We start from the raw sequence: 22,874 nt of genomic DNA on the forward strand, positions 1-22,874 counted from the left end.
ACACTTAGGTTGTTTCCATACCTTAGCTATTATGAATAATGCTGCAGTGAACATGGGGTTATAGATATCTTTTCAAGATAATGGTTTTGTTTCCTTTGGATATTGACCCAGAAATGAGATTGTTGGATCATATCATATTCTTAATTTCTTGAGGAACTTGCATACTATTTCAGAGTGTCTGTACCAGTTTACATTTCCACCAATAGTATACAAGGGTTTTCTCTACATTCTCAGCAGCATTTGTTATTTCTTGTCTTTTTGATAATGGCCATCCTAAAAGGTGTGAAGTGATACCACTTTCTGATGTCACCCTACTGGTGATATTTCAGGGTTTTTTAATCTAATTTTTTGCAGCCATCTTCATCTTTAGTGAATTTCGTGTATCCAAAATGAATGTATAAATCACCTTTGAGAGCACTCTATTAGAAGAATACTAAATGCATTTCCCAAAAGACAAAATTTGCCTATTTGTGTGATACAAAAAATATGTAGGAATTTAGGAGTACAGTTTTTTTCTCTAATGGATGCATCCATATGCCTAGGGTGATTATAAAGAAAATCAGGCATTGATACTAATAGAAATTTTACAGATCCTGTCCTTTATTTTATATTGTATTTTAGTGCTTGAAGAATATTTCTGAGTGTATGTATTTAGGGCTTTTACTTTTTTATTCTAGCATGAAGGAACTAACTAGGAGGATTAGAATGCATTATGAACACTAAGGTTACTCAGCTTATAAACAAACAGGTGTTAAAGAAGCTTTTTTTCCCTAAGTTTACAGACAATAGGTTCAACAGGGTGTTTTAAAAACATGTTAAAACTATTTGAAGACTCATTTGAGACTCTCTTGAGAATGATCTAAGACTGTCTCCTCTATGGCCCAAAAGCACCCTTTATTGTCAGGAATGGACATTGAGTACAAAGTTGTCCAAAGCAGGTAGATCCTATGGTTTGAGTCTAAACCAAGGTCTTTGAGAGGCTGTTGAGAGGAATTAGCCATTGAAGATACATGCAAAGAGCAGGGCTGTAAGTGAGATACCTAGTGTTGAGAAAATATAATTAAAAATAAAATCATCTACCAACCCGGTGAATTCTTTCCACAAAATGTTGAAAAGACTGAATTAATTTCACTATTGAATAATATTTAAACCAGACTGTGATGCTCATTGTAGGTAATCTACTAAAGAGATTGGTAAAAGAGAAAAAATCTCACCCATTTGTATAGACAGGCACATACAATTCATTACACATATGTTAATTATCCTATCAATAGAAAAAGTAAACTTTTCCTATCTTTATGACAAGCAGGAAGTTACATCCTGGAGGCAAGTACCTAGACTTTAAGTCTCAGAGAAACAGGTGACAGGGCACCATCTTTCTTCACGTTCTCATTTCAAAGAGAAGACTCCAAGGTCTCCAAGAAAGACACTCTTGGGGTGCAAAACTGGTAAGAGGTTTGTTTAGCTTTTAAAACATTTACATACATCTGAAAAGAATCAGAGAAAGCAAGCATTTATAATTTCAAATTTTCTAAAGGAAATGCTAAAGAGAAGTGGGAGGAGAGGAGAGTTCTGTTTCCCTTTTGGCACCAGGGAAAATTTGAACTCTATTTTTTTTAAATTTTGTATTTGCACTTAAAATTTTTCTTTTTGTGACTATTTTATAATAAAACTACAATTTTCTAATTAGCTCTATTGCTGTTTCTACTTTCCTCTGAGCAGTTTGCAGTCATCTAAACATACAGCAAATCCACAGTAAACTACAAAGCAAAGCAATTATCAGGAATACAATGGGATGAATTTAAAAACTCAGTACAATATTAACTTTGGAGGAATAACCTTTAAATATATTATACCATGCTAAATGGTTAAAGCACATTCTTGATTAGCAATGGACAAGAATTCTCCATCATACCTTAATTTTACAAACTGCTGTGATGTCTATATTGCTTACGCTTTCAAGTGATTAACTATTTGAGTATTATTTTGTAGTTCCTTGTGAAATCATACCCAATCCAAACCTGAAAATTAGCCTCATCACCCTGGAGCCCGAATCTGAAATTTTGACTAACAGTTTTTCTCAAAAGGCCAATAAATTTCTCCTGAGTTCCCATCAATCACATAAGTAACATTATAAGATAATCTAGGCTCTTCAGTAGTTATTTCATGTTTACAAATAATTTTTGTCAGACAGGAAAAACAAAGATACCCAGAACCATTATCTAGTATTATTATGAGGCACCGATTGAATGGTACATATTGAACTTCCAGTGTTCAATATACCTGGCTCTAATTGTTGTGAGTCTTGAAAATGAACCCAGCCTACAGGCCGTTTTTTGCAGAGATCCAAATCAATAGTTACATTATTATAACAGTCAATTAAATCTCCATGAATTAGGGCCTCCTCTGTGGCTTAGCGGTTAAGTGTACGTGCTCTGCTGCTGGTGGCCAGGGTTCGGATCCCGGGTGCGCACTGACGCACTGCTTCTCCAGCCATGCTAAGGCCGCATCCCACATACAGCAACTAGAAGGATGTGCAGCTATGACATACAACTATATACTGGGGCTTTGGGGGAAAAAATTTAAAAAAAAAATTAAATCTCCATGAATTATAGACATCCACTTTTGTTTATTTATCTATACTTGGACTGGAAAGAACCCGTACCTCAAAGTTAATAAGTGACATTAGACCTGTCTTCTGTCGTCTTAATCTGTAAATGTCAGCTTTCTGTTTGTCTCTTAATTAGATGCTTTTTACCTTGCACCATCCTTTCAGTCAAACCAGTTAACACAGCTGATTTTTGTGTGTGTCAAATTTACAGTTTGAGTATCTGAAGGCACATTAGTTACTTTTACTTTGGTATTATACAAAATTAATGAGGTGTTCTTGTTTTTACTTTGCCAATAATTGGATTGCTGGACCTATAAATGCAGATCATGTCTGTACTGGTGTAAGAGAAAAATTACATCAGGCCAGTTAAACAGTCAGGAAAGACTTTATTCAAGACTATTGCAGTAGGAGTCAGGACTGTTGCAATAGAAGCCAAGACTGTTGAAATAGGGAAGAGAAATTGAACCCAACTCTGCTGAAACAAAAGGTGGGATGGTTTTTAAGTGCTAGTGTAAGCTAGTGAAAAAGTACTGGAGAACTTTAGGTGGGAGATTAGTCAATGTGAATAAGCCATCTGTGTTTGTAATAGTAGCTCATCAAACCTGGGCTCTTATACTGCTACAGAGACTGGGAGAAAGGAGTGCTATCTCCTTTTGTGATTACATTTCAAAGAGATGCCTCCCAGGTCCTTGTAAAAGACATTCCTGGGTTGTAGAAGATTTACATCTCAAAGGTCAGAGAAAGGATTTACAATTGCAAGTTTTCTTTTTCTTTTTTTTTGTAAGGAAGATCAGCCCTGAGCTAACATCCATGTCAATTCTCCTCTTTTTGCTGAGGAAGACCGGCCTTGAGATAACATCTATTGCCAATCCTCTTCCTTTTTTCCCCTTTTTCTCCACAAAGCCCCAGTAGATAGTTGTATGTCATAGTTGCACATCGTTCTAGTTGCTGTATGTCAGACGCTGCCAGGGATCCAGACAAGTGGTGCGTCGGTGCACGCCAGGGATCTGAACCTGGGCCACCAATAGCGGAGCTCGCACACTTAACTGCTAAGCCATGGGGCTGGCCCCCTACAATTGCAAGTTTTCTAAAGTAAATCCTCTAACAAAAGGTATAGCAGGAGCCTATAGTCAGGAAGAAGCCCCTGTAAGGTTTAGGTAAGCTGAGGGGAACTTTAAGGCTGTCTTGTCCACTGGGAGTACAATTTAGAGCTGTTTGGAAATACTGATTGTGGGAAATATTAATGGGAGAACAGAAAGAACAAGTAGTGTAACAAATAATATGTTTGTTTTCTAATAAAATGTGATTCTTAATGTAATTGAAATAACACTGTTACGGGCACATTGGGTTCTTGTTGTCCCCTAGGATAGAAATCAAGAGAGACAACAGATGGGAATAGAAAAGTAAGAGTTTATTAGCTTGTGCACAAGGGAGGCACAAGGGAGGCAGTGCAGAAAGGAAAGGGGCAGGTGACTGCCTCATTAGGGAGTGGGATTGTGGGGCTTTTATTAGGCAAAGTTTGGGGGACAGTGCCTTGTCAGGGCATGTAGAAGTGAGACTTTTCTTGTGCTTGCACTGTTGTTTGACATTCCACCACATGTGTTGCATGTATAACTAGCATGCTAGCTCTCCACCTCTGGGTGTGATGTTTAGCATGGTAATGGGGCTAGGGTCACCTTCAGACAACTCCTGGGTGCTAGGGTGCATGCATAAGCCTGGGAAAGTCCAGAAACTGCAGAATGTGGATCTTGGTGGTGTCGGGAAAGAGAGAGAATCCCCTTCCGCCCTTTCCCTTGAAGTTCTTCTGGCTGGCCAAATAATTAAAAGACAGGTTAGCAGGAGAAAATAATACCAAGTTTAATAACATGTATATGTGGGAGAAACCAGGGAAACTGAGTTTCTCAACACCATAGTGGCTATTCTCATCTTAAATAACATCTTCAGCTAAAGACAAAGGAGGATGTTGGGGGTGGGGAGGGAGACAGAAGGGAGACAGAAATTACAGTAATCAAGGGTATGCAGATTTAAGTCCTCTCCTTCCGTACTGATAAGAGTTTCCACAGGTAAGGTCATCCTCCCCTCTTCCCAAGACAGAGAGGGCGATACCTTTACAAATGGAGAGTTCCCTTATAAATGTAAATGTTTGTCTGGCAACTCTTTGCAGGGCCACCTAGAGAATGTGGCCTGGGAGAGACAGAATTTTTGATAAGATGGGCTTGTTGGAGCCTTTCCTATTGTAACATCTATTTTACATTCTATTACAGCCATCATATGATAGTGGCTCCTTCCTGAAATAGGTCTTCTATGTTAAATCTTTAGGCAGTTTGGGGGAGGTCAAATGTCCGTCAGAGAAAATAATCAAAATAAAGAGACATATTTCAGGGTGGCCAATTTTGATCTCCCACAGTGGCCTCTCTCTGATTCTTCTGGCTTGCTGATTGGTTAGGGCCCTTATCTTGTTAGGCCAGGGGCCTTCAGATGGCCCTGTCTCATTAGACTTGTTCCTATCTCAACACTACTGTGAATAGGACAGCAAGGCAGTGCATGAGAATCATAAGTTCGCTAGAATACCGTCTTTCAATTGAGTTTAGTGCCATTATCAGTTATTCGAGAAAATTTAAGTTTCAAGAGTTTTGTGGGAACCACTGTCCAGTCCTTCTGAGGTACTGGCTTCAATTGGCAAGCATGGATCCACCTGGGTTTTTCTTTCACTTTGATAGACATTTGGGTGATCAGCAACACTTGCTCCAGCACAGCAACAGCCTATCTTTTCTCTAGAACATTTTTAGGTAGGCGGAATCTCCCCAGTCAATAGATGTGGCAGACTTCTTCCTTCAAGGTCCTTATAACTTTATGTCTCAGAGCTTTTAGGAAAGAAAGAAGCCCTTTGAAGTATTGAACATGATTATGAGAGGATTCAGTTAAATCAGGCACAGGACATGATCTCTGACCCAAATTCATAGGCTTGCCAAATGTAAATTTAAAGGGAAAAATATCATGCTTGCTTGCAGAGATTGCATTACTTATTAACAAGGCTAGCAGTAAAGTTCTAAGCCATTTTAATCTAGTATATTGCTGAATCTTAGCAAATGAGTTTGATTTATCTTATAAGAATCTGTAGATATTTGCATAATTACTGGATGACAGTGGAAATAAGATTACTTCCTCTCTCTGATTCATTATGCTCTAGTATCCCAAAAGTGGAAAATATGTGTATTAAGAGACTTTACCACCTCCTGAGCATTGGCATCTGAAGAAGGAAGGACTTCAGACCATCCAGATGTAAATATACACCATAACTAGACAAAATCTCTTACTTTCCACAGGCACTAATTCTATGAAATCCAAATGAGGCCGAGTTTCTGCTAAAGTTGGTTGGGGAAAACTGCCTACACATACCTTGAGAGTGGCATGTAAAGAATTTTGCTGACAGATTGCTCATCTTTTTAATATGTTTTGAAATAACTTCACTTTTTAGGTAGATGTAGTAAAAATCTAATGGCTTTAAAATCCCTTCGTTATGTAGGTGATTATATTGAGGACACGAGATTACTAAGCAAGCCAATGAGGACTGTGGCATGGGAATGATTTTTTTACATAATTCCCATAGTTCAGTGGAGTTTCTTTTAGCCCCTTTTCAATCTATTTGTATATTTCCTTTTGTGAAGTATATTTTTGGAAATTAACAAAAATTGTTATATTAAATGTGAGGCTTCTAACTTTGAAATCTGCCACATTTTAACAATGGCCTTTGTAGGTCTGTCAGCAAAATCCTTGCCTTTAGAAGTTTTCATTTTGCCCTGCATGAGCTCTACAATGGATTACTGATCTGAGTAGGCAGTTTTATAGCCTCATACAAATCAACTGTCAGTTATTATATGTGTATGTATATATATACATTATTATATGTGTGTATATATAATTATATATAATAATTCTATAAATTATATTTATACAAATATAAAACATATATATAATAATATGTGTGTATGTATGTGTGTGTGTATATATGTGTATGTGTGTGTGTGTGTATATATACATATATATATATATATATATAATTGTAACTCTTGTTACTGCTATTGACTAGGCTGCTCGTGCCCCCTTAATTCTAGGGAAAATATGAGCTTCCAAAATTTCATAAGAAGTCACTCATAGCATATGAAGCCTGAAGTTGGCCACTTTTATCCTGAGTACATAACCCATCAGCAAACATTACACTGGCATTGTAAACAACGGTATCAGATAAATCAGGTCAGGGCCTGGTGTCTTCTTCTATTACTATTGTACAATCATGATCGTCTATTTGATCAGGTTCTGATAAAAGACTAACAGGATTTAGGAGGTTGCATCTCCCAAGCACAATACTAGGATTGAATAATAATGCTTGTTCAAAACTAGTCTAATGACATACTCACAAATTCTGGATCTCATGCACTTGTAAGATAGCTGTCAGAACATGTAGGACATGCAGATAAGTTAAGCAACCAAAGGTAGAGCTTGAGCCTACCTTTGGTAAAGGTAAAGCAGCAAAGGTAAGGGCCGGAGGCTTTTAAAAGTGCATGTGCTGCTGTCACAGCATTCCAGTATCCATAGTGCCATAGCCTCCAGAAAAACTGAGAAATACGTTATTGATGTGTGGTCTAATAGCAACTTTTGAGTTACAATTCCGAAAGTAGCACCTTTCTTTCCATGACAAAGCAAATAGAAAATCTTCTCAAAGTTTGGAATCCCCAAAGCTGAAATGATAGCCCATTTTAGTTCAAAAACCTCTTCAGACTCTACAGACCAAATCTGAGCATCTGAGCAATTATCATGCAATTGCTCTATCAGAAGTTTTGCCCACTCTGCAAAAGCTGGAATCCACTGTCTACAACAGCCTACTAGTCCCCAAAATTATCTGTTGTTTTTTGTAATAGGGTATTTCATCTGCAAAATGGGTTGCCTCTTATATTCTAACACTTTGGGACCTCCAGCATCAACAGATGCCCTAAATATTTTACCTCTGTTGGCAGTATAGCAATTTATCTAGTGAGACCTTATGCCCTTGTGAAGGCAGGAATTGTAACAAAGCCAAAGCGTCAGTTTTGCTTTGTTCTTTAGATTCTGATGCTACCAGCAAACCATCTATATATTGAATACTTATAGATTCTCCTCGTGGGACAGCTTTCTTTAAGTTATCCTGTAAATTACTAGAGAAATAGTAGGAGAATACTGAAACTCTTGAGGAAACTTTGCTGTAAATACTGAACTCCTCCATGAGTAAGAGCAAATAAGAATTTAGACTTGCCCACTAGAAGAGCAGGGAGAAAAGCTAGAGCACAGATAAATTGGAGAAAAACTGCAGATGATGGCACCAACGTTATAATAGTTGCAGTGTTAGGAACTGCAGGCATTAATGGAACAATGGATGTATTTCCTTCTTTAAGATCTTGTACAAAGGTGGACCATCTTTACCAAATTTAGCTTCCTTCTTTTCTGGAAGTTTGGTAGTATTAGTAGGTATTACAGGGTTAGTACTCTTTTATAATTATCCCTTGTTTTCTAGTTCTTTTTTTAACTGGTTTTATTCCTTTTAATTGAACTCTTGACAAAAAGTATTGTTTGACACATCGCCATGGCTTGTGCTTTTGATAAGCTATTTCTGTTGGCTCTACATCTCATATTAAACCAGTATTATTATTCCGAGGGCCCAAAGCCATTCATTGATTTGTTTTTGCTCAGGGTGCTTTTCCAGCACAGCATGAGCCTGCCACTCTTTGCTATATTCCTTTTCTTTCAGAAGGCACAGAGTAACCAAATCAGCTGCTTTCTTTTCAGGGCGTTCAACAGACACTCCAGATGGAGTATACAATATGGTAGTCTTAATTTGCACAGGAGATCTCTCCCCTATAGGTTTACAGGAGAATCAGGAGAAAGTAAGAAAACATGTTCTTCAGTCAGATGATCTATTCATGTGGGAACCACAGAAGAAAAGGAACAAATATAAAGTTGATTCAAAATACCAACAACCTGTATTACTTTATGACCCGATGGAAAGTGGGGAATTTCTGGTGAAATTTCAGAATAAGTAGCACCAGTGTCTCCTAGAGAAAGCAAAGTTATGTTAGCCTGAGGGAAAGTTATTGAAATGAATATTTCACCAGTTCTTACCTCTGAGATTCCCTCAACCTGTCAATAGTAAACCATTTGCCAATTATTCCCTAGCCTCTGTGCTTTCCCGATTCCCTTGTTTCTGCAATTTTTGCATCTACTGGAGTCTCTTTTCTCCAATCTCTCTTCCAGTGTCCTAACTTCTTGCAATAATGACATACAATTTTCTTTTCTTCCTTTTCTCTCTTTATAAATTGGCCAGAGTAGAGATTATTTACTTTAGTAAATAATTTTAACTGAACAGTTAGCACAGCAATTTTTAACTTCTTTTCTTCTTCATATTTCTCTAGGTTGTCCCCAATTTGAGTAACTGCTGCCAAGATCTGAATAATAGTCTGTCCTTGCCATTCTACCACGTTTTCCCTAATTTGAGGTTTGACAGTCAGCAAGAGAGCCAAGAAAAAGGCAGATGGGACCAAAGGATCATTTTGATCTACCCCTGGTCCATGCTAGTAAATTTTGGGAAAGTCTTGACAAATTGCTGATGGAAAATAGTGGAGGACTTATCCATTTTCTGGATACACCACTACCATTTCTCTGAGCTCACATTTAGAGGAAAGCCTCCAAGTAACACTATGAACAATTGCTTTCGATGGATCTCTCAAGCCCTTAGTTCTTGCATAGTTATGGAAGGTGGCAGCTAGTTGGCTACTCCTTGCTGTGATGGGTCATCTTCTGGTCCCCAGTGTGCTTGTTCCATCAAATGAATGAAGTCTGCTGGTCGCAGAATTCCACACAGTAGCTACTGCACATCCCCGAGTGTGGGGATGTAAATTGAAAACACACTGTGGAGGACTTCTGTAGGCTTCTGGGAAATAGGGAAAAGAGCTTTCATAGGAATAATATCAGCAGGCAGGGAGGCTGAGTAGGTTCTCACTGGCAGTAGCTTCACTGGTCATCACATAAGAAGAACTGGTTTTCTTTACATTGTTACAAGAAAAATGTAGAATTATATGGCTTTTGGCATCTTTCCCATGTTGATATATTTAGCAACCTAGAACTTTTTTTTTTTTATTTTGCTTTTTTCTAAATGATCAGTGAAACCATTCTACATCCTATAATTTCCATATGGGCACATAGTCCTTTACACCAGTTCTCAACTATTCCCTAATCATACCTCTTTAAAATTTCTGCTTTCCTAGACGCATGCTGTATAGATGATAAGGGACTCCTGCAGATAGAATCCGTGCTAAGACATAGAGTGGGGTCAGGGTTAGGACATGAGTCACGCAAGCCTGTGTTCTCAGACAAAGCAGGTAATTCATTACCAGCTAAATAAGTTGTGCCCTCATCCTTCTTTGTAGGGAAATCCGCTAACAAAGAGAACCACATATCTAAAAGATCATCACTTCCCTCTTTCCAGGAGTCTATTTGAAGCAAGAAGGATAAGGAGACGCAGGGGACACAGAGGGAGCAGAGGAAGTACAGAAAGGAAGAAGAGGGTTCTGTGAAAGAGAAAGTACCTTTAATTCCCACATTTCCTCTTCCATTCTTCTCGGTCTTTCCTTCTGGTTATCCAAATCATTTTTTAACTTTCCTCTTAGAATGTTATCTATCCAGTAAATATTAGTAATTCATTTCCTTGGAATGAAGCCCTTCTAAAACATTCACAAATCCTGAAAGATTGGATTGTCATATGTATTCCAAATGTGACAAAAAGATATTAACTGTTGAAGAGAAAGAACTACAGGCAACATTCCTGGCTTCCCGTATTTTTCCACCATGAAAGCCAGTCATGATCCTGATGGGATTTTAAAGTCCATTTTCCCATGCTTACTCAGTACTAAAATCTTGAATTTGGAAAGAGTGGTTCATCCAGCTAGTATTCCAACAGAGCAGAGCACTAGAAGGGAGACTTCTTATAATTCAGGATCTCTTATACGACTGTTGTGTGGCCACAAGACCTTCGGCTGCTTCATTTAATTCAGGAACTGCCATTTGTATCTCATCCGCATTACCAAATTGTTAGGTAATACAATTAAAAATAAAATCTTCTGCCAACCCAGTTAACTCTCTCCACAAAATTAGAAAAGAATGAAACAGTTTTAATATTGAATAGGCATTAAACCATAGTGTCATGTGCATCACAGGCAATCAACTAAGGCGATTGCAAAGAGAAATAAATCTCACTATTCTACGTAGTCAGGCAGATACAATCTATTACATATGTGTTAATGGTCCTTATCAAAAGGAAAAATAAAACTTCTCCTATCTTATGACAGGCAAGAAGTTACATCATGGAGCTATGTGCCTCGGCTGAAACTCTCACAGAAACAGGGAGACAGAGCGACATCCTCCTTGATGTTCACATTTCAAAGAGATGGTCTCCCAAGGTCTCCAAGAAAGACATTCATGGGATGCAAAATTGGCAAGAGGCTTATTTAGCTTTTAGAAGATTTACATACATCTGAAAGAAATAGATACCATTTACAATTTCAGGTTTTCTAAAGGAAATGCTAAAGAGAAATGGCAATTTCTCTTTCCTTTTTGGCATCAGGGGAAATTTTAATTTAACTATTAATTCTTTAGGTTTATATTTACCTTTACACCAACAATGAGTTGGGAACTAGGTAGAATCATGGCAAAGAGCAGAACACGTTAGCAAGGAAACAATTTAGCCTGTATGTATTAGCTGTTCTTTATGAGCTGACAAAATTACCATCCTAGAGGTTTGGGACTGGTAAAAGAGTTCAGGACTGAGACAGTTATAAGAGGATATAATAAAGAACAATAATTAAATTTTCCCATGAAATCATTTTTTAATATTCACCGTGAGATAGATTGTTGGCATATTTGATATGGTCTAGCTGATGCACATTCTATAATTTTAAATGCTCATGCCCACTTCGTAATAAGTTTACTTTACTTTCTGTCATGTCTCTAAGCTTGAGTCCTCACTCTTGTCCATAAACTGCTCTACTGTAGCTCAAAAGACTAGTACTTATGAACTCATCAATTTGAAAATTGAAAGTTCACATGCCACAAAGTTTAATTGAAAGATGTTTTCAAATGATAGTGTATATGTATATATATGCATACATATATGGTAGTCCCCCCTTGTCTGTGGTTTCACTTTCTGCAGTTTCAGTTACCCGTGGTCAACCACAGTCTGAAATATTAAATGGAAAATTCTGGAAATAAACAATTAATAAATTTTAAATTGTGTGCCATTCTGAATAGTATGATGAGATCTTGCTCTATCCCACCTTGAATCTTCCCTTTGTCCGTGATATCCATGCTGTGTACGCTGCCCGCCCTTTAGTCACTTAGTAGGCATCTCAGTTATCAGATCAACCGTCCTGGTACCACAGTGCTTGTGTTCAAGTAACCCTTATTTTACTTAATAATGGCCCCAAAGTGCAAGAGTAGTGATGCTGGCAATTTGGATATGCCAAAGAGAAGCTGTAAAATGCTTCAAGTGAAAAGGTGAAAGTTCTTGACTTAATAAGGAAAGAGAAAAAATCATATGCTGCAGTTGCTAAGATCTACAGTAAGAACATCTTCTATCTGTGAAATTGTGAAGAAGGAAAAAGAAATTTGTGCTAGTTTTGTTATTACACCTCAAACTGCACAAGTTACAGCCACAGCATATGATAAGTGCTTAGTTATGATGGAAAAGGCAGTAAATTTGTGGATGGAAGACATGAACAGAAAACGTGTTATGATTAACGGCAATGTGTTGCACCAGAAAGCGCTGAGCTTATACAAAGACTTCAGCGAAGGGTCCCTTGAAAGGACTGACACCAAGCCATTTACTGCAAGTAAGGTATGGTTACACAGATTCAGAAATAGATTTGGATTGAAAGAGGGAGAGACCACATTCACGTAACTTTTATTACAGTATATTGTTATAATTGTTTTATGTTATTATTAGCTATTGTTGTTAATCTCTTGCTGTGTCTAATTTATAAATTAAACTTTATCATAAGTATGAAGGTATAGGAAAAAACATAGCATATATAGGGTTCAGTAATATCCATGGTTTCGGGCATCCACTGGCAATCTTGGAAGGTATCCCCAGCAGATAAGGGGGGACTACTATATGTACTAGACATACAGATATACACATATATTATGAAGGAGAATGTATGTGTGTGTATGGTTTATATTATAATAATTTTAAATTTGCTTTGGCAGGAAGAAATTGAATATAATCTAAAGTTCTGTAATATATTGATAGTATCTTGATATTTCACAATGTTCCTCAATATCATGCATAATCCCGTAATTAATTCATAGACTCAGTTTATTTGTGATAGAGGACCATAATCTGTAGCACTGGACACCAGTGACATAGCTATACTGCTAATGCAGTCTGCTGCTGATGTTTTACAATTTTGGTGGCTGACTAGTGAGCAAGGCATTTTGTTGCCCTGGTCACTTCAAGGATATGGTCATCCGTGCTGCCCTCTGCTAGTCTAATTATAGCATTGCTTCATCCAGGGGACTGTTTTATGCTCTCTTAGGGTACCCTTTTTATTGAGAAGGGAAACTTTATGCCTTCTCTCCTAATGTAATTTTCCAGCAATCTTCATGGTTTTAGCGGTAAAATAGGTAAACACTTAGGAATTTCTTCTTTTAAAAACCTATCTTTTTAGTATGTAATTTAGAATTCCCTATCAATGTGGATATTTTACTCAGCAGTGAATCCATTTTTTTCCTCTTTCTATTCTTGACAGACTTTTCCCCCTAAGGTGTTATTTACTCATTTGCTTTCCTCCTTTATATAACCCTTGGCTTTGGTTCAAATATGTGATTGCAACATTATTAATGACAGAGGAAACATGAAGTAATTTCCCTTGTTAGGGTTATAAAATTGAGCTTTACGGAACGAGATTATTAATGCGTAGATTTAGTGATGCCACATCAAATTAGCAGCATATTCTTTAAAGTAAAACCATTTACAGTGAACCATACGTGACATGGACAGCTTGACATAAGTATTGCAAAGGGTTATATTATATTCCTTGTCATTTTATTGTTTTTCACAGTACTTAAATATTTTGCAATATTTCTTTAGAATGGTGTTCTTTGAAACTTGAAAAGTTAAAGTGCATTCCTGTTAAAAAACAAACTGTAAGATTTTTATAGATCCCCCTTTTCTTTGCAGTTCAAAAAGAAGTATAAGATTCTCTGATGGTCTAAAATTTAGTATCTTGCCTCAGAGATATGAATGATCTAACCTAGTTAAACACATAAAATTATACTTGTTTATAATAAATCTTGATCACTAAATTGTGCCATTTGTTCTGTTACATCAACACATAGTCTTGTAAGTTTATCTGACAGATTTTTTTCTAGCCAAGAAAGTATTGAGAAACACGTCTGTCTCATAATTTGCATGCAGAGGTTGCTTTAATAACCCATTTCTCCCTTCTTTGTCCATACCTTTTTAGGCTGACTGGAAGCTTTGTGCCAGACTTGATAGTGAGCATGAGTAGCCAAATGTGGCTGCACCTTCAAACAGATGAAAGTGTCGGATCTGTTGGCTTCAAGGTTAACTACAAAGGTAATGATGAATTGCTACTATGGGAAATATGTTATCTTAATACCAACAGAGAATACTTTTAAATTCATGTTTAATTGCATCTGCAAAATAGGTTTCCCAGAACAAAAGCAAAAATATATTTCAACAAAATACTTTCCTCTTTAAATTAACTACAAATGTTGATTTCACTTTTCCTTGAGTAAAATTAGGGTTTTTTTTTTAATTTAAAATATATCTATTTTGCATACCTTATCTCTCCCCAGTCCACTATACTATCCCTATGCTTTAGTCACTCTGGACTCCTAGCCTTTCCCAGAATAGACAATGTAATTGTATGCACTTTATATAAATTTGCCTGGCCAAAAATCTACGAGTTATTAAATGCTTAAATACAAAGCAAAGAGCTTAATTCTTCAAAGAATCCAGGGTACCAGTTTTTTTTTTTGTAATCTGTCAGTGATTCTCTCAGATCAAATACATTGTCTTAGTATTCAGATTATCAACTCCTATGTAAATCATAGACCACAAATGTGTTAAATTGTTACTGCCTGTCCCAGTGTTGGTAGTGATACAAACTGATAATGAATTACATAAGTATAACAGAATCTTTTGTTCTAGTTTCTTTTGTAAGAGATAGATGCAAGCATTGTAAAATCATGAATATCTTTGACACATGATTAACCTGATTAAAGTCAAATAGAGGCAATGGATATATAGACACAATATACATATAAGAAATTCAAATTTGGAATTTTGACTGAAAAAATATCCAAGTGTTAATAAATACAATTAAAATTCAATTTAAAAGATGAAAATATCAGGGCCGGCCCTGTGGCACAAGCAGTTGAGTGTGCGTGCTCCTCTGCGGTGGCCCGGGGTCCGCCAGTTCGGATCCCAGGTACGCACCGACGTACTGCTTGCTGGGCCATGCTGTGGCAGGCGTCCCATGGAGAGTGGAGGAAGATGGGCGTGGATGTTAGCCCAGGGCTGGTCTTCCTCAGCAAAAAGAGGAGGACTGGCAGATGTTGTCTCAGGGCCAATCTGCCTCACCAAAAAAAAAAAAAAGATGAAAATATAAATAGACCATCAAAAAGTTACATTGCTTGAATTTATTATTTCTATTGTGGTAAAAATCATTATTCTCTATCTTGTCGCTAAAACAATGGCTTATCAGTAAACTAAAATTCTCTTAATTGCATAATAATTTTAACCAGAGTTTCCTTTTTCAAATACTAGCTTGCCATACCTTTATATCTGGATGCATGGAAATGAATGCATCATATTGTCAGAGAGACAGGACACATGCATCCTGTGTTTTTAACTTGTGACTAAATTTGGTACTATGCTAATTGGAATGGTTCAAGAAATCTGTATAAATGTCAGTTTAAAAAAATTAAAAGGTTAGCCTCATTATAATTTTAAATATATTTCTCCTCCATTTAAAACCCACATTTATCCCCAGTAAATAAAACAAAGTTACAAAGTTTAAAGAATCGTCAGCGTACGTTGAAAGTAGCTATGTCTTGATTTTTTCTTTTTTCTTATTTTTTCCCCTCATTTGGCTAAGTGAACCTGGTGTCCTTATATTCTTCTTGATTTTATTATTTTCCTCACTCTATGAAGGTTATCTGTCAGAAAACGTACAGTCATTTAAACCTGAGAAACTATATTAATCATTAATGATAATGCTTCGACAAACAACGCAGTTATTAAAGCTCATAAACAGTTTGGAGCAGCAGGGGAGTTCTGTGGATATTGACAAAGGTCTCCACTCAACTGCAGTTCAAGAGCTGGAAGTACCTTGTAAAGTAGCACAATTAAGCATTACTTTGTTTTTTTTCTGCTCAGTTTTCAACAAGAGTAATTCAAAAAATATTTCCTAACTATCCACTATGTGCCAGCTACTAAATGAGTTGTTGAGTACAGAAAGAACGGCTAGATATTATCTCTTTCAGGAAGATTAGAATATAGTGACAGATAAAAATATACCCAACTATTCATTTACAAATATCCACAGAGATGAGATATTTGAAACCAACCCAGGAGACTCTTTATGAATAATGCCTTTATTCTTCGCCCTCCCTTCAACCTGGTTTCTTCCAATTTGACCTTCATGCTGCTAGCGATGAGATTCCCACGGCAAAGAGGTGATCGTAGTACACTTCTGCTTAAAATGTTTTCATAACTTTTCGTTGCCTAGAGATAAAGTACAAAACCTCCAAAGATCTTATCTTCCAGCTTTCTTCACCCTGTTTTTGTCTTTCTCCCTACAATCCAATTTTATCCAATCCAGTTGTCTGAACCCAGCAAGTTGTTTCACACTTCTCTGGACATTCAGTAAATTCTACCTGGATCCCTATTCTAATTCTAGCTCAGCGTCAGATCACTCATCCTTCGAGACAAATTCCAATATTTTTTCTTCTGTGAAACCTTCCTTAACTCCACCCATAACGAAAGAATAATTTTTCTGTTTTATAAAACCTATCCCATATATATACACTATGTAAGCAAATGGAAATATGTTATATTCATCTTTATATTTCTATTAGCAACCCCCTTCTATGTCATCATAGGTGATTAATGATTATTTGTTGAGTAAAGCTGAACAAATGATTTGACATAGATAATATGGTATAAAGTAGGGTAAATATGTCCTCAAAAGTTTAGTTTACTATGATTTTTTTTCCTACTGTGAAAATCATATTTTTTCTTTCTCCATAATTTAAAACCTGAGCTCAAAGTTGAAGCAGGGTTCATTTTGAGAAGTTTCAAATTTTGATGTGCAGATAGCTTGAGCAACGTCGCCTACTAAAAATAATTTTCATAATTACCATGCTCTCTGTTAAGTAATGAGTTGGTTCTAAATGGAACACCTGCTAAAAAACCTTTCCAGATTTGGTCTAAAGATTTTTTTTTTTTGTCATTTGTAGATTTTGCATGAGATAACATTAAAGGTAGAGCTTCTGTAAATTAAATGTATATTTCGTCTTTTAAATTTAAAAAATTTTAAAAGTAGTGACTAGATTACGTAATTTAGACTTTGTTTTGCACAATATACTTTAGTTCTTAAGTTGTGTTTTGCTAATTGCCTAAAAACTGTTTTTGAAACTTGGTTTTAAGGAAAATAATATTTCAAATGAAATCTCTGGTTAGAAACCCAAAATAGCAAAAGATTAAAAACTGGCCTGCTCTGGTAGAACTGGTGTGGGAAGGAGGATTGACACCCCTCATTGGTCAGACTACCCCTCATTCCCTCCAAACGTATGAAGAACCCTACTGCTCCAAAAAACGTAGTTTGAAAATGACTATTCTAAGACCATACTACTGACTGAGAGACCAAAAATTTATCTGTGAATGTAAAATGATACATAATTGCCTGATTAAGTTTTCATTATCTTCAGAACTTCAGCCTCAATCTTTGGAATCATCAATGCTTTTTTCTGTAGAGTTTGGACAGTGCCTATCCGAAAATATTAGAAAACAGCAAATGATGCAAATCAAGAAAATAGTCCTTTATTATAAATGCAATTCATTCTTATTCAATTAGTATTCATTTATTGTTTATGATGTGCATGGCAGTGTGCTGATTACTGTATGCAATAACAGAAATGAATAAAACTCCGCCAGACTCTTGATAAGTTTAATGATATTCTTTACTTATTAAAACAAGTCATGTCCATGTTGGGTACAACAAGTCACAGCTGTTTCAATTCACAGGAGATTGATGAGTTTGCCGAAATTATGATTCAAGATATGACAGTCGGTCTTCCTGCTGAAAAGGAAGAATAACCTTGCCATCCATCTTGCCCCATTACCCTTAAAGACATTCTTTTTGTTTTCTTTTTTTCTTTATATTGTTGTTATTTCAAATGCATATTAACCAGAAAGGAAGCAAAAAGGAAGATACTTTTTTTCCAGTGGACACATTAGCATCCATTAACACTGCCCTATTCTTTTGGACATATTTTCATCTTCATCTTAGAAAACCTAAGCAACATTAAAAGGATAATTAATAAATACTAATAGCCTTGTGTATTGCAATCACTTTGACTCCATTAGTTCATTAAATCACATTAGAACTCCAAGAGATAAGAATTATTACTCATTTTTGCAGATCAGAAAACTGGCTAGGATGTAAGCACCACGATGATAGGAAATTTGGTCTGTTTTGTTCGCTGTTGTATTCCCAGTACCTAGCACAAGCCTAACACATAGTAAGCACTCAATAAATATTTTGGAATGTGTGAACGTATGAACATGAGTGTCAGATTATTAACTTATTGCAGAACCTATATGCAACTCTAAGTTTACTGACTTCACGCTATTCTCCATTATGTAATGTTACACCCAGGTAGATTTTGAGGGGTTTTGGGAAGCAGAAAGTTCAAAGCCTGGAGACAAGCTGGAGACCCCCATCAGCGTAAAAAGCATAAGGGCACCACAAGATTGAGTTAAATTACTGATCTACCATTGTCTCATCAGGCACACATAAAACTAAAGCATGCACAAGGGCATGTGCACACAACACACAACAAAAGCCGCCTGATTTCAAATGTCTGTACATTTTTATTTCCACACGGTTGATATTCTTTAGGAATATTTGGTAAGAGAGCTTAAAATCCATGTCAGAGGCATGTAAGAAAAATCTCCAGCCTTTACAGAGTTCTGAAAGTGATATTATATCCTCTTTTTAGAAATAAGACATTGTAATTGTTTGATTAATTTTTCGTAGTGTGATAGTGTGTATTCTCAACAATGCAGTTTTAATAGTAAGCACTTACTGAGTGGTTATATACTATTGTTAGCACATGTATTGGTTCATTTAATCAACTGCAACAAACCTACAAGGTAGGTAGTATTATTATCCCTATTGTGCAGATGAAGTCATTGAGGCACAGCAAGTTAGGTAATTTGTTCAAGGTCACATGGCTAGTACAAGGCAAAATTAAGATATGACTCTGAATTCTGTGTTTTTAGACTGCTGCCTTTCAGAAACTTTATAGTATTTTCATAAAACATAGCTTAAAGTTAAATTTATTTATATATTTACATAGCTCTCAACTAAAGTACATGGCTAGAGTTTAAAATTTTGTTGAAGCAATCTGCTTTTATGGGCTGACCTAAAACTTTGAAATGGAACATTTTCATGGAAAATGGTGATTTTCTTGGAAAATGGTGATTTTCTTAAATATTTAGACTCATTGATTTTTATGATTTAAAGTAAGCACAGAGTCCCTTTCCCTCATTTCCCTCGTTGCAGAACTGAGGAATAGAAATTCCATTACTTGTTCAAATTCAGGTCTTTAGTATTTAGGACATATGCCAGAGATAAGATGGATTGATACCAAAGATTTGAAAATTAAACAATTATTTACAAGTATTTGACCCAAATTTAACTTCAAATTTAATTAAAAACTTTAATGCTCAATCTTTTAATACACTCTCAGATTCAATTTACTAATAATTTGATTATAATTTTTGCATCTAATTAAATGTGTGAATTCGACTGTAGTTTCTTTTTATGCTAGTTTCATAAAATTTGAATTTTAAGATTATAGCAGTTTCACAGAATGAATCAGGGAGTTTGTCAATGCTCTGGGATAATCTCAATAACATAAGAATTACACATCTTTAAGAGTAAGAAAGAACGTATAAAACCATTTGGGCATTTTTACATAAAGATAAATATTTAGTAAATTTTAACTTTTTTTCCTATGGCTATAAGTCTCTTCCTATTTCCTCTTTGATTAATGTTGGTCATTTACGTTTTGTTAGAAAAATTCCTAGGTTATAAATAATAATTTTCAAATGTATTGACATTTTCTATGTATTTTATTTCTTAAAAAAAGCTGTTTAAAAATTAATAAAGAAATCCAGATAATTTATTTACGGTGTGTATTAATTTCAGGGAGTAAATTTTTTCTCTCTCTCTTTACCTGCATCTGCTTTTTTGCTTGCACAGTAATCTTTCCACTTTCTTCTGGGAACTGATCTACTCTAGGCTTTGATGAACTTTCTTCCAATTCTGTATAGCTCTATAGGTTTGGGGAGAACTAATCAGAATTCCTTTTGATACGGTTATCAGTCCAGGATCTGGGGCAATTGATATAGATTCTAGATGAAAGAAAATCTTTTTTCTGAGGTTGTAAACTCTAAGGGTCATTTAACTTCATGCTATGGGGGGCCGACTTTTGTTACCTTATGTCAATAACTTGCAATAGAAACAGTGCAGAACCAACAGATGTAAAACGGTATTGTGGACATAATTGAAACTCCTGAATGCCTGAAAGGAACACTAGACCTTGGTTTTCCAATTGCATGACGGTATAAACTTTTCCTTGTTTAAGCCATGGCGAGTTCAATTTCTGTCATTTATAACTAAATGAGCCTTAATTAACACACCTGTCACCTCTTTGTTGTTTAATTCCTTCAATGTAGAAAAAAGAGAATATCTACGTTATAGTTTAATGCTTTCAGAATCAGATATATTTCTTTCTTTATTTTTAAAATATGTTAGCATGGAAAAACACCATAAATGGGTCCAAAGGGGAGTGTGTATTAGTGTTGAATTCAAATACTTATATTTGAATAAGTAGTATTCAATATGTTCATTGTTATTGTTTTTTTTCCCTAGGAAAGGAAACGTAGAACTATTGGAGTTCCAAAATTACCTTCTGCTAGCAGTATACATCCATAGTGGGCAAAATTCTTTACTAATCTTACCACCTGTGCCTTAATGCCATTATTTATGAACTAAGTTTTGGTACCAGTTTGTTTTGTCCTCAAATCATATAAGATTGATTGAGATGTTTTGAAACTAGCATCAGTTTCTTGGTTCTTATGTGATTAATTATGACACTGAGACATAATCTTGCTTAGTTATCACAAAAATCATGTTGTGGGATAATGAAAAAAATTATGTAAAATGTTTCTGATTCTTTTTTCTACCTTAAGATTTCTGCTATGAATAGTTCAGACCCATATATATATGGTCAATTGATTTTCAACACAGGTACTAAGGCGTTCATTGGGGAAAGGATATTCTTTTTTTAATAAATGGTACTGAAACAATTAGATAGCCACATGACAAAAAAGAATGTCAACCCTTACCTCACACAATATACAAAAATTAACTTGAAATGGATTATAGACCTAAATATAAGAGCTAAATCTATAAAATGTTTGGAAGAAAACAGAAGAAAAGCATAGTTAGCTTGGTTTAGGGAAAGTTTTCTTAGATAGAAGACTAAAAGCATGTTAAATGCTATGGACTAAGTGTTTGTGTCCCCCCCAATTCATACTTTGAAGCCCTAACCCCCAGTGTGATGGTATTTGGAGACAGGACCTTAAGGAGGTAATTAGATTTAGATTGTCCTGAGGGTGAGGCCTTCCAGATGGAATAAGTGCCCTTATGAGAAGAGATGCCAGAGAGCCTGTTCTCTCTCTCCAAGTGCTTGCGCTGAGACAAGGCCTTGTGAACACACAGAGTGAAGGCAGCTGTCTGCAAGCCAGGAAGAGAATCCTCACCAGAATCTGACCATGCTGGTGCCCTGATCTTGGACATCCCAGCCTTCTGAATTGTAAGAAAAATATTTCTGTTGTTGAAGTCACCGGGTTTATGGCATTTTGCAATGGCAGCCCAAGCTAACTAAGACATTATGGAAGAAAATAATTGATAAATTAGACTTCATCAAAATTAAAAACATTTGATCACCAAAAGGCACTGTTAAAAAAAATGAAAAGGCAAACTGCAGACCAGAAGGAAATAATTGAAATTTTATATATGTATATATAAAATAAAGGACATGTACCCAGAATATCTATATAATGAATTTTAATAACTCAGTAGTAAAATAAAGCAATTATCCAATTTAAAATGAGTAAAATAATTGGCCAGACATGTGACCAAAGAATAGATACAGATAGCTAAAAAGCTGTGGAAAAATGCTCACCATCTTTGTCATTAAGACAATGCAAATTAAACCCACAAGGAGATACCACTATATGTGCTCTAGAATGATGAAGATTAAAAAGTGTTGACTTGGGGAGGAAGTGGAACAACTGGACCTCTCACATGCTGTTTGTAGGAAGGTAAAATTGTATACCCACTTCTGAAAACAATTTAACAGTTTCTTAACGTTAAACATGTGCCCCCCATACAACCCAGCCACCTCACTCCTAGACATTTTCCCAAGAGAAATGAAAGCAAATGTCCATACAAGACTTGTACATACAAGAATATACATAGCAGGTCTTTTTAAAAATCTCCTCAAAATGGAAACAAGCTGAATATTCATCCATAGGTGACTATATAAACAAAATGGGGTGTGTCCACACAATGGAATACTACTCATCAGTCAAAAAGAGGAAGTGATTAACACATACAAAAACATGGATGAAAATCAAAATAATTATGCTTGGTTAAAAAAAGCCAGTCAAAAAAAAGAGAGTACATCCTGCATGTGTCTATTTATATAAAATTCTAGAAAATGCTAACTAAAATTTATAGTAACAGAAAGCAGATTATTTGTTTTTTGACACTGAAATGAGAGGAGGAATGCATTGCCAAGGGGCTGGAGAAACCTTTTGTGGTAATCGATATGTTCATTGTCTTGCCTATGG

The 22,874-nt window shown here is 35.8% G+C and overlaps 1 protein-coding gene across 4 annotated transcripts in view; it reads left to right on the forward strand.

Annotated features, from left to right (window-relative positions):
- The window catches only part of CSMD3 (CUB and Sushi multiple domains 3), a 1,195,693-nt gene that overhangs the window by 637,336 nt on the left and 535,483 nt on the right, over positions 1-22,874 (forward strand). For all 4 annotated transcript variants that reach the window (XM_004431279.3, XM_087447535.1, XM_004431280.3 and 1 more), the window contains one exon: positions 14,161-14,273. In XM_004431279.3, the coding sequence (XP_004431336.2) occupies positions 14,161-14,273 (113 nt within the window). The remainder of the gene's footprint in view (positions 1-14,160; positions 14,274-22,874) is intronic.

Source organism: Ceratotherium simum, chromosome 23, assembly GCF_057802395.1.
Source record: "Ceratotherium simum simum isolate JZ-2026a chromosome 23, ASM5780239v1, whole genome shotgun sequence".
Classification (NCBI taxonomy): Eukaryota; Metazoa; Chordata; class Mammalia; order Perissodactyla; family Rhinocerotidae; genus Ceratotherium; species Ceratotherium simum.